Source organism: Microtus ochrogaster, linkage group LG7_11, assembly GCF_000317375.1.
Source record: "Microtus ochrogaster isolate Prairie Vole_2 linkage group LG7_11, MicOch1.0, whole genome shotgun sequence".
Lineage (NCBI taxonomy): Eukaryota > Metazoa > Chordata > Mammalia > Rodentia > Cricetidae > Microtus > Microtus ochrogaster.
Window position 1 is genome coordinate 15,701,411 of NC_022032.1, and position 14,164 is coordinate 15,715,574.

General features: G+C 41.1%; 1 protein-coding gene across 2 annotated transcripts in view; it reads right to left on the reverse strand.

The window, feature by feature from the left end:
• Nucleotides 1-942: 942 nt before the first annotated feature.
• Nucleotides 943-14,164, reverse strand: part of Asah1 (N-acylsphingosine amidohydrolase 1) — a 34,627-nt gene continuing 21,405 nt past the window's right edge. The window contains exons 4-13 of one of the 2 annotated variants that reach the window (XM_026786943.1): nucleotides 11,242-11,320; nucleotides 8,880-8,954; nucleotides 8,052-8,097; nucleotides 6,938-7,082; nucleotides 6,099-6,153; nucleotides 5,908-5,989; nucleotides 3,674-3,805; nucleotides 3,470-3,593; nucleotides 2,981-3,037; nucleotides 943-1,993 (exon numbers count right to left, since the gene is read on the reverse strand). In XM_026786943.1, coding sequence (XP_026642744.1) covers nucleotides 1,904-1,993; nucleotides 2,981-3,037; nucleotides 3,470-3,593; nucleotides 3,674-3,805; nucleotides 5,908-5,989; nucleotides 6,099-6,153; nucleotides 6,938-7,082; nucleotides 8,052-8,097; nucleotides 8,880-8,954; nucleotides 11,242-11,320 — 885 coding nt within the window. In that variant the 3' untranslated portion in view covers nucleotides 943-1,903. The remainder of the gene's footprint in view (nucleotides 1,994-2,980; nucleotides 3,038-3,469; nucleotides 3,594-3,673; nucleotides 3,806-5,907; nucleotides 5,990-6,098; nucleotides 6,154-6,937; nucleotides 7,083-8,051; nucleotides 8,098-8,879; nucleotides 8,955-11,241; nucleotides 11,321-14,164) is intronic. The other variant, XM_005362553.2, reaches the window with a different exon arrangement.

Here is a 14,164-nt window from a genome sequence, read left to right on the forward strand (position 1 = left end):
GCAGGAGGATCACAATTTTGAGGCTAGCCAGAACCCTAGGACTTTGCCTTAAAACAAAAAACAAATGAACAACAACAACAAAGTCATATTCCTAAATATTAAGCAGGTAGGTTACTTTCTATGCTTTGGGTCCAGCCTGAGTCTTACTAGCCCTGACCATTCACCAGGGGAAACAACTGTCAACATGGCTAATACCCTCCCAGCCATCACCTTCTAGTCTAGCTATATAGTTATGTGTAAACACCTGTATAAACAAGTTTAGAGTACATACACTGTCTAAAAGCTGCTTCACCACTGAACAATGCTACTAAAATTTTAATGCCAGTTATTCCAAGTCATTGACTTTCTCCTAAGTTAGCAGCATGTAGCAATCAGAAGAATGTCACATATTATAATCGTTCTACCAAGCCTACTACAAATCACAGATTGGTTTTTATCTCATTTCATTCTTATGAAAGGATTAAAATTGGAATCTTTTTTCCATTAATTGAATATTATTCTATTTTTATGATTTTGGTTCTTAGAGACTGTCTCATGTATCCCAGGCTGGTCTTCGACTTCTAATTATTCTGACACCTCTCAACCTCAGATTCCATGTGACTACCATGTACCACTGTGACTACCGTAGAATCTTATTGTAATACAAATCCTCTTGTGGTTTCCTGTTCCTTCTCTATAACAATCTTGGAGACGCTGGCATCGTAGAAGCACCTGTGTGCAGTCTTGGAGGGGGGAAAAGTTACCTTTGCATACCTGCAAACTGGGTCGGCACTACTAGGTTAAGAGATAAGTATTAGTCACGACAGATTGTGACCATTTAAGTCATATGTTTAGTAACCTACTTGCATAACCCTTGTTATTTAATCTAGATATGATGCTCAGCGTCTATCTCTTGATAATGACCCCCACCCTCAAAGCCACACGGGCACACACCCAGCCAGCATGCATGAGTGCTGACATGACTGCCAGTGACTGTTTATTGGGCATCCCGGGAAAACAAGATTGTACAAAATTAAATGGGTACAGTCTGGCACAAACAGCACACATTTCACTGTCGATTGTGAAAGTTAGAAAGGTGAACAAGTTCTGTTAGCATTTTTCATAAATAGGTTGATTTCTGAAAAATCTTGTTAATAAGTATATTGTATGAAAAGTTAAAAAAATATGTTGATTAGAATGAAAAATGAAACAAAATTATTAAATGGATTATACATACAATAATAATGAGCTTGCTAAGTTCTTGAACTCATGTTTTTGAGCTAGAAACTTCCTGGGGTTACTGGAAGGTAGAATAATTAGGAAAATGAGAACAATCTTATTCTCTAAAAAAATACTGTTTATATAATGATTATTTTGTAACCCTCCCAAATACTATTTTCAGAGTCAAAGGTATATTATCCATTAAAATAATGTTGTCTATCTCAGAAACCCCAGACAAGCATAGTGAAATCACATTGCTGTCACTAACCGCGAAGGTCAATGACATGCTGATTCTAATAGAGAACCAGGAGGAAAAAAATACTGGTATACAGAAAAACATAAATATTGGAGATCAAAAAGGAAAGGTGAATGAACGTATACATCAATCACACAGGGCACTGGATTAACACCAGCAAAGGACCTTGATCTGTTCCACAGAGGTCAGGTTACCCCTCCCCAGTGTCAGAGTGAAATGAACTGGCAAATTCCACACAGCGAGCATCCCTAAAGAATTGTCCTGTAAGTGGGAGTGATGATGATGATGAAAGCAGGCAAACCACAGACACAGTCTGTAAAGTGCAGACACGCTGAGGACATCTCATGACGAAAGACAACAGGCCTTGAGTCTTAGCCTGTGGAAGGAGATGAGCAGTGCCAGAGAACACATCTTCAGGTTTCAGTATGTCCAGTAGGCCATGTGTGCTCACCAGCCTATACAAGGGTCTGGGCAGTCCCGGAGGTAACTTTCAAACTGACCTTTGGTAACATCAATCAAGGTTGTGAATACAGTCAGCTGAAAAGAGAAGGTTATTTTCATTTTAATGATATTTTCAAGTCTAAGATCTTACACATATTAGCATTTGTGTCCACCAAAGAATTTGCGCTATAGCGCTATTTAATAGTAATCAACAAACATTTTAAGATTCAGTTGTCCCTCTCCCGTGTATAACTAGCACACATACAAAGCCCAAGGATTCGTTACGGGCAGACCAGTGTGGCTTTGGCTATGCTTCTCAATGCAGTTCCATTACAGAAAGGAAACTGTAGGCACATGGCCGAGTACAGAGTACACCCATACCCTTGGGGTAATGCAGACCAGGTAATGCATCCCACCGTGAAGCCACTTGGGAATACAGTTCAAAGGAGAAAAGAAAGGTGGCAGCTTGACTGAGGTGAATCAAGGGGGCCATTTCCTGCTTAGTTCCAAATGCTAAAGGGAAGGACTTCCTTCTGGCAGAGGTAATGCAGGCTGTTTATTTTAGGGAAACTCGGGCAAGAACAAACAAACAAAAAAAATGGGATAGTCGGGGGCAATTTATCCAGAATGTATCTCTGTACAAAGAATGGCCATAAGGGCCGGTTAGGTTTCTCGGTTACAGTGGGGAGGGAAGGAGCACTAAAGTTGAAACAACACTGACAGCGTTGCCAAGTGAGCAACGCCCTTACTGCATTCCTAAAGTTGGGGTTTCCAGCATACAAAAAGAGTTTTGAAAAAAATCAAACCTTAAAGCTGAGTGGGGTGGTGCCTATCTGCAATCCCAGAACTCAGAGGGCTAAGGCAGAAGAACTGTGCACACCAGAGGCCAGCCTGGCCTAAAAACGGAATTCTAGGCTTGCCTGGGACAGAGAGACACTGTCTTGAAAAATGAATCAATGAATGAATAAATAATAAACCTGAAGTTGGACTTAACTAATATGTTCAAAATGAGCTAAGGTAACAGAAAAACAAAACACAAAACAACATTCTTCCCCCGAAAGCAGTGCGTGTGTATGTAAATACCTTGTTGAGGACAGGTTTCGTTGATAGGACGTCATACATGGTGGCAAATGAGAGATTCTAAGACACAGAAACAATTGTGTTCAGTAGATGAATTACGGACCTTCAGTTGTATTTACCCATACAGCTAGGTCATCAAAAGCTAAAATACTTTTCAGTCTTCCTAAGGCACCTCCGGTGGAGTCACTGCTAGAAACAAAGGTGACAGTTCTCATGTGTCACTTCTCTCTCCTCCTCCTCCCCTTTTGAAATTTATCATTTCAGAATCTGTTATTTAACTTTACAGACTGGTATCTGGCATTAGTGTAAGGAAGGGAAATTACAGCAAGAATTTGCTCCTTAAGTTCACGAGGACTTAAAAAGCTCCATGAGGTGTGTCTAGAGATACACAGTAAGTAGGAGGTTTACTTCAAGCAAAGAAAACTACCAGAGCTAAGATCATCCATCCATCATGGGGACAGTGTCTTTCTGTATGTGACAACGCAAATGTACCTTCTGTGTCGTACGATTTAGACACATCTTGGCAGGTGTTCTGCGGTCATCAATGAACAAGGTGTTTTTCCACCGGTCATAATTGGTTTGGACCACATACCATCTGCCATGCTTCGGATCGAGTCTAGATAAAAAAGAGAGTTTCCTCTCAGGCCTCATGTTCACCTGGGCTCTTACCTATCTTGTTTTATCAAATGCACTCACTCATATACATCCAAAGCCTCTCTTCTTTCTCGTGTGATCACACAGCCTTCCCCAGACTGGTTGCCTCCCAGGATAAAATATGCTGGGGCCATTATCTTGGTCTTGATCAGGGTATTCTTGGCTTCTTCATAACTATATAAAAACATTTTTTTAAAAGTAAGCAGTTTTAGTTGATTTTGAATGATGCGTTTTTGTCGTAGAAACTAAAGAGAAACAGGTATAAGAGGCCCCTTAATAGAGTTACTTAACTGAATGTGGACACAGTTGGAAACAAAGATTTCTGAATGAGCAAGGACCGAACATTAGTTCTAAATCACATAAATGTTAAGTCTGAGGTATTCCTGGAAGTGCTCTCCCGAGTTGCATGAACAACTTCCCTGCAGCCCTGGTCCTGTGCGCTTCTATCACACCATACAAGGCCAATGGGTGCTGCCTCAAACACCTTGCTCACACACAAGGCAGCAGCTGGAATTAAAGCCCCGTTACAAACAAAAGTATTTTACTATGCCTCCTAGGTTTTCTGTTCACACAGAAACAGTGGTTTCATTATGGAAATAAAACATTTTAATAACTTTCTGCTATTATTCCTCAGTTGTAAGTATAAAACTAGTTTATGTTTGGGTTGAATTATATGAGAATGTTTTAACTTTTAAAAAAATATTATTGTGTGTAAATGTGTGTGTACCTGACTGTGTAAGCCACGTGTGCAACAGCAATAAACGAGAGCATCAGAGCCCATGGAGCGGAGCTGCAAGTGCTGTGAGCTGCCGTGTGGGAGGTGGAAATGAAAGCAACTCCTGCAAGAACAGCAAGTTCTCTCAGCCCCTGAACCACTGCTTCAGACTAGAACACCTAACTTTAAAACTTTCTCTGAGTTGCTGATGAGTTTCATAAAAACACTGGGAAATTACATTCGGTTTAGGATTATGACAGAAATGCCAAAATGCCCCTAAATCTATTTCTGCCGTTTTATACTATGTCAAGAGGCATTCTGAATGTTGACAGTCAACTCTGAAAAATGAAGATGATTTATATGCCGTGGGAACAAACAGTCGGGATTTAATTCTTCATATAAACAAGTGCATCCCATGTCGTTAGTGTGCACATTTGCTTTTGTCTTTAATGAATGGTACAATCTGATGTATACCAAAGAATTGCTTTAAAGTAAATTTATTTACAGTAAATGTTTGATCTGTATACATGTTTTATATACCTATATCCCTGGCATCAAATAAAGCATTTGTAGACAATAAAGGAGCTGACTGGGAACGGTGAGGAAGCTTCTGGACGGGGAATGCGCTGTGAGGAACGGTGGGGAGCAGTATCACTGGGACGATCACTAATCTGCACATGGGGATTTTAGGAGGACCCGGACCCCTAGTCCGAAGGGATCTCAAGAGTCATCCTCTAGCCTTTCTGTCTCTGTCTTCTATTCAACAGGACAAAGGGGGGATAATTACAGTGCTGGGGAGGGTTGTGGCTGCAGCTCAATTTGCTGAGCCCTTGACAACGTGCACAAAACTCTGCTTTTGCTCACGGCATCATACAAACTGTTAATCCTAGCACCTAGAAAGTACAGGCCAGAGGATCAAGGTCATCTTGAGACCTATATAGTGAGCTTGAGACCGGCTCAGATTATATTAGATTCTGTCTCAAGAAAACAACAAAAGCACACCCAAAAAATGCTACAATACTTGGGGAACAGGAAGTAAGTTTGAAAGTGAGGACTATTAAAAACCAGAGTGGATAATCAAGGAAGACAACCAACTTCCAGTTCCTACGAAGTGTTTAAAAAGTAAGGTCGATGCTCATTTTGTCCAAATCATGTGGACACAGTATGTGCTAAAGACAATTTGGTATTATTTCAGCACTACAACAGACTAGAACGTCTAGGTTAATATGTATTACAATTTGTATATTTTTCCTGTGGCAAGAAACTCAATGTATTACCATTTATATAAAGATTTTACTATATAGCATTTCCTATGCACATGGTATGATTTTTATATAACAAAAACTTACATATCTTTTTTAGTGTCAATATCTCTAATACTGATACTAATAATCCAATTCATTGCTTTGCTATGACAGCACAAAACACAGGAATAATTCCATGTGAATGCCAAAGAATCACCTAAAAAATACAATGTTTCCAATGGATAGGAAGCTGACTCTTGGTAAATAGTTCTGTATTTAACAGAGATATTTGATGATAAAGCAACAAATCACTTCACCTTGTACTATTTTCCAGAACTGATCTCATGGTAAACCCGACCCATTCGGCATCTTTCTTCCCCAAAATCCATTCTAGGATACCTGGGAGAGATGAGATACAGACAGTGTCAGAGGACCAAGAAGAGGTTAGATTACTGCCCTCCCTCACGAAGACTGAGATTCCTGATGCATCTCCAGACATTTTACTCACCCAGGTAACCACCATTTAAACTGAAACGTTCATTTAGTGTAAGACTAAACAGTCCCTGAGAAAAAGACAAAACAATGCGGTCAGAAATTCATCCAGGACAGTAGTCTAGAAAGACCTGAACCGAGTACTGGAAGATGGAAAGAGGAATCAAAACCACAGTAACATTAGAAAGACTCTTCTAAGTTCAAACATTTTTGCATGCACTGCGTGAGATGAGTTGGGTGGGAATTACTGTAAGAAATGAAGAGCAAAGAGCCCACGCCTTGAACTCATCATGATGTACCTAAGTGAGCAGGACACCTAGGCCCTGACTTCCACTTTACTTTGAGACTTTGCCGGCCATGTGATTCAACAGTCACAAAAACCATTTCCTTTGTGGTGTGGGGTCTCATACTGACAAAAGTGATAAGGACAGGGAATAAAACAGGGCTCCAGATTCTTTTTGCATGTCTATCTGAGACAGGGTCTCCCTATACAGTCCTGGCTGGCCTGGAATTCATATGTAGACCAGACTGGCCTTGAACTCAGCAACATCTGCCTCCTTAGGATTGAAGGAGTGTGCCACCATGCGTACCTTCATATTCTTTATATATCCTCATTTTCTTATATTCCCAGACAGTAAAACCAGGACACAAAACTACTTAGAAAGTTACATAACGCCGGGCGGTGGCGGCGCACGCTTTTAATCCCAGCACTCGGGAGGCAGAGGCAGGCGGATCTCTGTGAGTTCGAGACCAGCCTGGTCTACAAGAGCTAGTTCCAGGACAGGCTCCAAAACCACAGAGAATCCCTGTTCCAAAAAAAGAAAAGAAAAGAAAGTTACATAACATATTTCTTACTGGTTTGAATCCTGTCAACATGCCCACATATCCAACAAAGCTTGTAGCCTTGAAAACAGTCTTATTGTTTCTCTGGAAGTCCAAATTCACTGTTAAAGGCTTTAATTCTTCTGTAATAACCCAAGTGTTATTATTTATATTCCACCTAAAAAAGACAAATGTTGGTGACATTAAAGACAGAGATGGAGTTGAGAGGAGGCATTACATAGGTGCTGCGTGTTTGTGCCTCGGTCTTGCTATGGAATCCAAGATGACTTCAACCTTGCAATCCTCCTGCCTCGACCTACCAAGGGCTGGAATTACAGGCCTGAGATTCCATGTCTGACTTATAGGTGCTTTATTTGCCTGCTCACTTAGGACCAACTTTAACAAGAGCTTTATGAGTGTGCTATAGTCTGAATCTGAAATGTCCCTCAAAGGCTGGTGTTCAAGGCCCAGTCCCCAATGCACCGAAGTTCAGAGGTGAGGCTTTGGAAGTGATAGGGTTAATAATCCACTGGTGGGCTAACCATCTGGAGATTACTGGGAGATGATACAAACTTAGGGGGTGGGTCCCATATGAAGGAAGCTGGGTCCTGGAAGTGCACCCTTGGGGGCTCTATTTTGTCTTTAATGCACGCCTCACTGTAAAAGGTGAGCGGCCTCCCACCAACATGATGCTCCGTCTCACCAGCCTTAGAAATAGAAGAGTCAGATGATCGTGGACTGAGACCTCTGAACTCTGAGCCAGAATAAACTTTCCTTCATTCTTTTTCCAGGTTGTAAAAATGAAGCTCAGAAAAATTGATTAACTCTGGCTACATAAATAGTGAGGCCCAGATTCAAATGAAGACCTCTAATTACAAAGCTGCTAGTTTCTCGTAAAGGTCAAGATGACAGATCCCCTTAAGCAATAAATGAAAATAAGCCCCTGTGCCCTTCAAGCATGGCCCTGATTTCTGTTTACTAGGTGCAACTTCGGAGACACAACTCCTAAGTCTGCCCAGTGTGCCTGCCTTTCCAACACTAAGGAATCCTATCATCTTCACTCAAGACCATCTTCTGCACATGAGGGGGACTTACTTTTTATCAAGGTAATACTTCTGATGGAGTGAAAGGATGTCAGGTTACTTACCCAAGAAATATGCCAAAATCCATATTTCTTCCATGTAGTAAATGACCTATTAGGAAGGAAGCAGCAGCAGAGACATGTATCCACAGTTAAAGTACAGTGGATTCTTAATCACTGACGGACAGACAGATGTGACAATTTATTCAGAGCTGTATAATCTAGCAATATATAATAATTAAGAGCCTGGAAGCCAGAATAAGCCTAAAGTTCAAACAAGTATTTACTATCACATTGGGACAGTAACATCTGCATCTGGGGACTCCGATAAGATCAGCTATGGAAGCAAATCCTTATTCCTTGGACAACTAAAGTCCTACCAGGACATAGGTATCTTAACCTCTTAATGTGAATTCCTTAATTGCCACTTAGAGATGAACATCTCAAGTATTAGATATAGGTCAAAAGTCAGAGTGAATGAAGGGTGAGTCACCTTGTGCCATATATATTGGGGACCAGTCAGGAAAGTGAGGCTCCCATCCACAGTGCTTGCTGACTGGGAAATTATGAGAGGATGTTTGTCCTGGGTCTCCAGAAAAACATCTGCCACAGTCTGTGGTGGTCTGAATAAGAATGGCGCCCATAGGACCATCTATCTGGATGCTTAGTCATCGGGAAGTGGCACATGTCTGATTTAAAGTTTAATAAGCATTCCAGTTGTCTTAAGGCTAATTTTCAGTGTGCTTATAAAAATCTACCAGGATATACTAAACTATATACAACATACACACAATAGGAACAGCAAGCCTCGTTGGGAAATGTTCTAATTCTACTCTAAAAAAGCTTTATTTGATGCTGTGCTCTGCACTGCCACGCTCCCTCAGCAAAGATTACCTTCATGGTCTTCAGTTATTATTGATGTACACATGGTGAACAATTCGTAGAAAATGTTGAATGAAATAATCTCTCCTGTTAAAAAAAGATAGTTTTGTAAATAATCATAAAAGTATAAGGGAAACACAATTCTGCTTTTAACCTAAAGGTATGTAGCATGTTTTTTCTCTGTCTTGTTAAATGCTAGCATGCTGGGCTTAACATGTATTTTTACCCTGATATATATTTTTTCAGGTAATTTATGTTAATTCTTATTCTCTAAAGATATTTATATTTTGTAATTACTTGTGAGGGCTCTTTTTATATTAAGACTTTCTTCTCACTGTGAAGTAGTGGTGCACACCTCTAATCCCAGCACTTGGGAGGCAGAGGCAGGCGGATCTCTCTGAGTTCAAGGACAGCCTGGTCTACAGTTCCAGGACAGCCGGAGCTGTTACACAGAGACCCCCGTCTCAAAAAACAACAACAACAAAAAGACTTTTCTTCTCATGTAAATTACAAATATATATTTCCAGCATGTTATCTTTTTAAATTATTTTTTAGTTAGATTTTTTTTGAGACAGTTTCATTGTATAGTCCTAGCTGTCCTAAAACTCACTCTGTAGACCAGGCTGGCTTTGAACTCAGTGACCCACCTGCCTTTGCCTCCTGAGTGTTGGGATTAAAACTGTGTGCCATCACTGCCTTACAGAATATTTTTATATTTATCTATATGTGCATTTTTCCTTGTGTGCACATACAAGATGTATGCACGGGTTTGCCATTGTGTGTCTAAGTTTGCCGTGATGCATGTGTGGTGATGAGAAAAAATGTGGAAGTTGGTTCTTTGCTTCTACCATGTGGATCTCAGGATCTAGCACCCAGGTTGTCTGGCTTTGCAACCAATCCCTTTACTTGCCAATTCGTATTACCAGCCCTTAAAAGAAATCATTTAGGGAAGCAAAAGAATAAAAAGCTCTAGCCAACTTTGATTTTCAATCAATTCTCTTGTGAAAAATTCACTGGTTACATAAAATGGTGACTCTTTTGCTTTTATGTTAATGAGAAAAACCTTTTACAATAAATGTTTGAACTGAAAACTGAAACTGAAAACCTGCAAGAGCTGGGCAAGGCTGCACATGCCCAGAATCCCATCACCCCTCAGGGGGGATTAGGAGGACCCTGAAACTGAGTCCAGCATGGCTACAAACAGCAGTGAATATTGGCCTTAAAATAGAAAAACACAAAAGCAAGAAGACAAATTCACTGCCCAAAATACCACTACCTAAGAATAATTCAATGAGTAATATATAAAATCCTTTCTCCCCAAATTAAAAAAAAATGCCTTTGAGAAAACACTACTCAAACAAAAGCTGACAATAAACTATATTCAAGGATATATGAATTTCATTCCAAACACCAACAGGCTGTCACGGTGGCAGGCTGGTTATGAAGCATAGGGGAATGCAGAACAACAGAAGGGCCGTGGAAGGGAGGCAGAGGTGAAGCATCACACGGCTAGAATGGACCGACTGTAAAGCTTTAGTAACCGAGACAGCCTGTGACTGACACAAGACAAAGACAATGAACAGAAAAAAGTTCACACACATCGTCTGACTTACATCAAAGATGCCACTATGATGTGTGGAAACAAAGATAATCAATTTTAGTAAACGGTGCTTCATCTATCAGAAATATATGAAGAGACCTTGACTAGTGTTTTGCTCTTCCCCAAAATAGAGGAAACAAGAAAAGTCAAACTGAGAGGAAGTCAGCAACTTGCAGTATTAATGAGAGGAAATCAAATTTCTCATGCTGCCCTCGTCAATAAGTCTGCTCATTTTAGGAACTGTCTTGCAGAATTTACAAGGCTACAAGTACGTTTCTCTTGAACTGAACTTTGGGGTCACAGGGTAGCTAGCTATGTACTTAGTCTTGTAAATGCTGCGAGACAATTCCTAAAATGAATAGGCTTATTGACAAGGGCAGTATGAGAAATTTGTGTATATACCTATCCATTAAAAACATAGGCAAGAATGCGTGCACACATACAATAATAGCCTCATTGTCAATATGCAGAATCTGAAAACAACAACCTGCATCGATAGGCTTAAGAAAGAACAGTAATTCAAATGTTCAGTTTTATTTTTAACAAGGTAAAGGCAGAGCAGGGTTATTGTCTGTGAAGGGACAGATGACACATTTTGACAGACTGGAGTTCCTTCACCTTTTATGAGTGAGGCCTGCAGGCGTGGATGCATCTGTAACCCTTCAACACGCTGTTTAGACCCCAGGTTTGTGCATTTCATTGTATAGTACGTCAGACTTCAAATATGTCTCAGTGTTTTATCAAATGTTTCAAACATGGCAAGGTGAACTTTACCTAAAGGGATTCCAGTAACATCTGCAATTCCCTTCATTTCATCTTCAAAAGGGTCAGGAATCTTGCCAAGTAGGCCAGGCTGAAAAGAAAGAAATTAATGACCACTGATCTTAAACCCAGGCTTTGTGATCTGGCTCTCTGCCTACAACTCCTACATTCTGTCACCGCGATAGGTGGTATGTTATTTTTAAAGCATTCTACATCATATATTTCTAAAAAATTACATCTCATGCTCGGTGGACTCCTATGGAAAGCTGTGATTCTCTTTTCCTACTGCCCTTCAGGCCGGCTCCCAGAGAGAAGAGGACTGGAATCATTTACCTGCGTGACTTAAAGTGACCCTCTACCAAGACCAACACCATGAGCAAAGTTCCGCTCATGCGCTCTTAGGTGACAGGCAACACACAGCAACAAGCACAGTATTCTACAGCTTCACAAAACTGTTTGTCAGGGTTAGTGGCTGGTCCTGACCTAAACTGCATCTGTTGCATTTAATTATTAGCAAACAACAGATAAACAATTCAATGATTGATGGAGGAGGGTCATCTGTCTATCTGTTACTTTCATTGGTTAATAAAGAAACTGCCTTGGCTTTTTGATAGGGCAGGATTTAGATAGGTGGAGTAGACAGAACAGAATCCTGGGAGAAAGAAAGCATAGTTGGTCAGACGCCATGGAGCCAGCCGCCCGGTAAGCCACCACCTCGCGGAGCTACACACATTAATAGAAATGGGTTAATCAAGATGTGAGAGTTAGCCAGTAAGAGGCTATAGCTATTGGGCCAGGCAGTGTTTAAAAGAATACAATTTGTGTGTTGTTATTTCCAGAGCTAAGCTAACCGTGTGGGGAGCCGGGAGGGACAAAAAGCAGGCCTGCCCGCTGGCCTCATCACTACAAATGATGGACATTGTATCTTGTTCTCAACCTCAGCTAAGAACAATACAGAGGGCACAATTATCTCCTCCAGCAAAGACAGCGTGTTTAAAGCTCACAAGCCCTGCATTTACCCTTTTTTTACATTTGCTTATTTATTTTGTGTACAGGGTGTGGCATGACACCCATGTGTGGAGGTCAAAGGACAATTGCAGGTGTTGGTTTGCTCCTTCAATTATGGAGTTCTGGTGGTGGAACTCAGGTCCTGGGGCTTGGCCACCTCACTGCCCCGACATCTGCATGAGGTGACCTAACTAAACATATTATGTGTTTTCCTGTGATCTCAAGGCACTGAGAGTGAACTGCTCCAGCCAATTTAACAAATATGACTGTAGTTGGTTTACTCTTTTGGGGAGCCCAGCACCAGCTCTCACCAAAATCACATGGTGTCTTTCTTTCTTATGAATGCCCAGCCTTAGCTAGCCTTGTTTCTAGCCAGTTTTTCTTACCTTATATTAGCCCTTCTATATTTTGCCTGTGGGCTTTTACCTTTCTCTATTTCTGTATACTTTTCTTTACTTCTTACTCCATGGCTTGCTGTGTAGCTGGGTAGCTGGCCCCTGATGTTCTTCAACTTCTTTTCTTATACCTCCTTAATCCTCTCTTCCCAGATTTCTCCTATTTATTCTCTGTCTGCCAGCCCCACTTATCCTTTCTTCTGCCTTGCTATTGGCTGTTCAGCTCTTTATTAGACCAATCAAATATTTTGGACAGGCGAAGTATCACAGTTTCACAGAGTTAAACAAATGCAACATAAAGAATGCAATACATCTTTGCATCATTAACAAAGAATCCACAGCATAAATGAATATAACACATCTTAAATAATATCCCACAACACAGGACTTAAACACATGGTAAGCATGATACTTTACTTAGAGTGATATGGCATTTAGTCCTAACAGCCACCATATGGAACATGTATTATTAGTAAATATTATCCTTCCAAATCAGAAAATTAAAATTTCACAGCCTTAAAATGCAGTAACACTGGACTCCGTACCATAGCATCAACAACTGCAATGCTGCCTCCCTACTGACGTTCAGAACGGATGGGATGTAGATGCTGGGATAGGTGAGGGACTCATTCCCCTTTTGTTTCTACCACTGTTATTCAGGGTCAGCCTGGGAGATTTACCACATGTTAACTTTGGTAGAGAGGTGAGAACGTAAACATGACCCCACAGGCTTGCTTGTGCTTGTGGCAAGTGCAAGGGTCGCATGGAAAGAGGAAGTGCTTTGGTCATCCAGTCCCTAGGGAGTTCTGTCCTGGGGGAGATGGCAATGTCTTGTGAAAGTCTGGTTGTTACAACTGAAGAAGAAAGCAGTGGGTAGCCGGGTATGGTGGCTCACACCTTGAATCCCAGTACCAGGGAACAGAAACAGGTGGATCTCTGTGAGTTTGAGGTCAGTCTGGTCCATGCAGTGAGCTCCAGGGTGGCCAGAGATAGATATATGGTGAGACCCTGTCTCAAACAACAGCAAAGAAAGTGGTGGGTAGAGGCCAGACTTGCAGCTTAATACCCTAAAATATCCAGGACAGCCAGCTCCCATGGTAAATATGTGATCCAAAAGTCATTAGTTCCCCAAATAGGGTCTAGGGTCTTCCAGCCTCTCCTTAACCTGCACTTTGCAGCAGCATTCAAAAGATGATGAGAACACCTTGGAGGGTTGGAGGACCAGTCCCTAGATGGTGGAGACACTTGGGGGTTTGGAGGACCAGTCCCTAGATGATGAAGTCACCTTGTGGACTTGGGGAGCCAGTCTCTAGATGATAAAGATACCTTGCGGACTTGGGGGGCAGTCCTTAGATGAAGAAGACACCTGACAGACTTGGGGGGTCACAGACACCATTGGACTGCATAGAATGAGCATGCCATTTTATCTTTATTTAGCAAAATCGCTGAGGTTTTTTTTTTTTTTAGTTACTTATAGAAACTGCTTTTAAAACATGAACTTTTTCTTTCTAGTTCTGGGATTAAACCCGGGA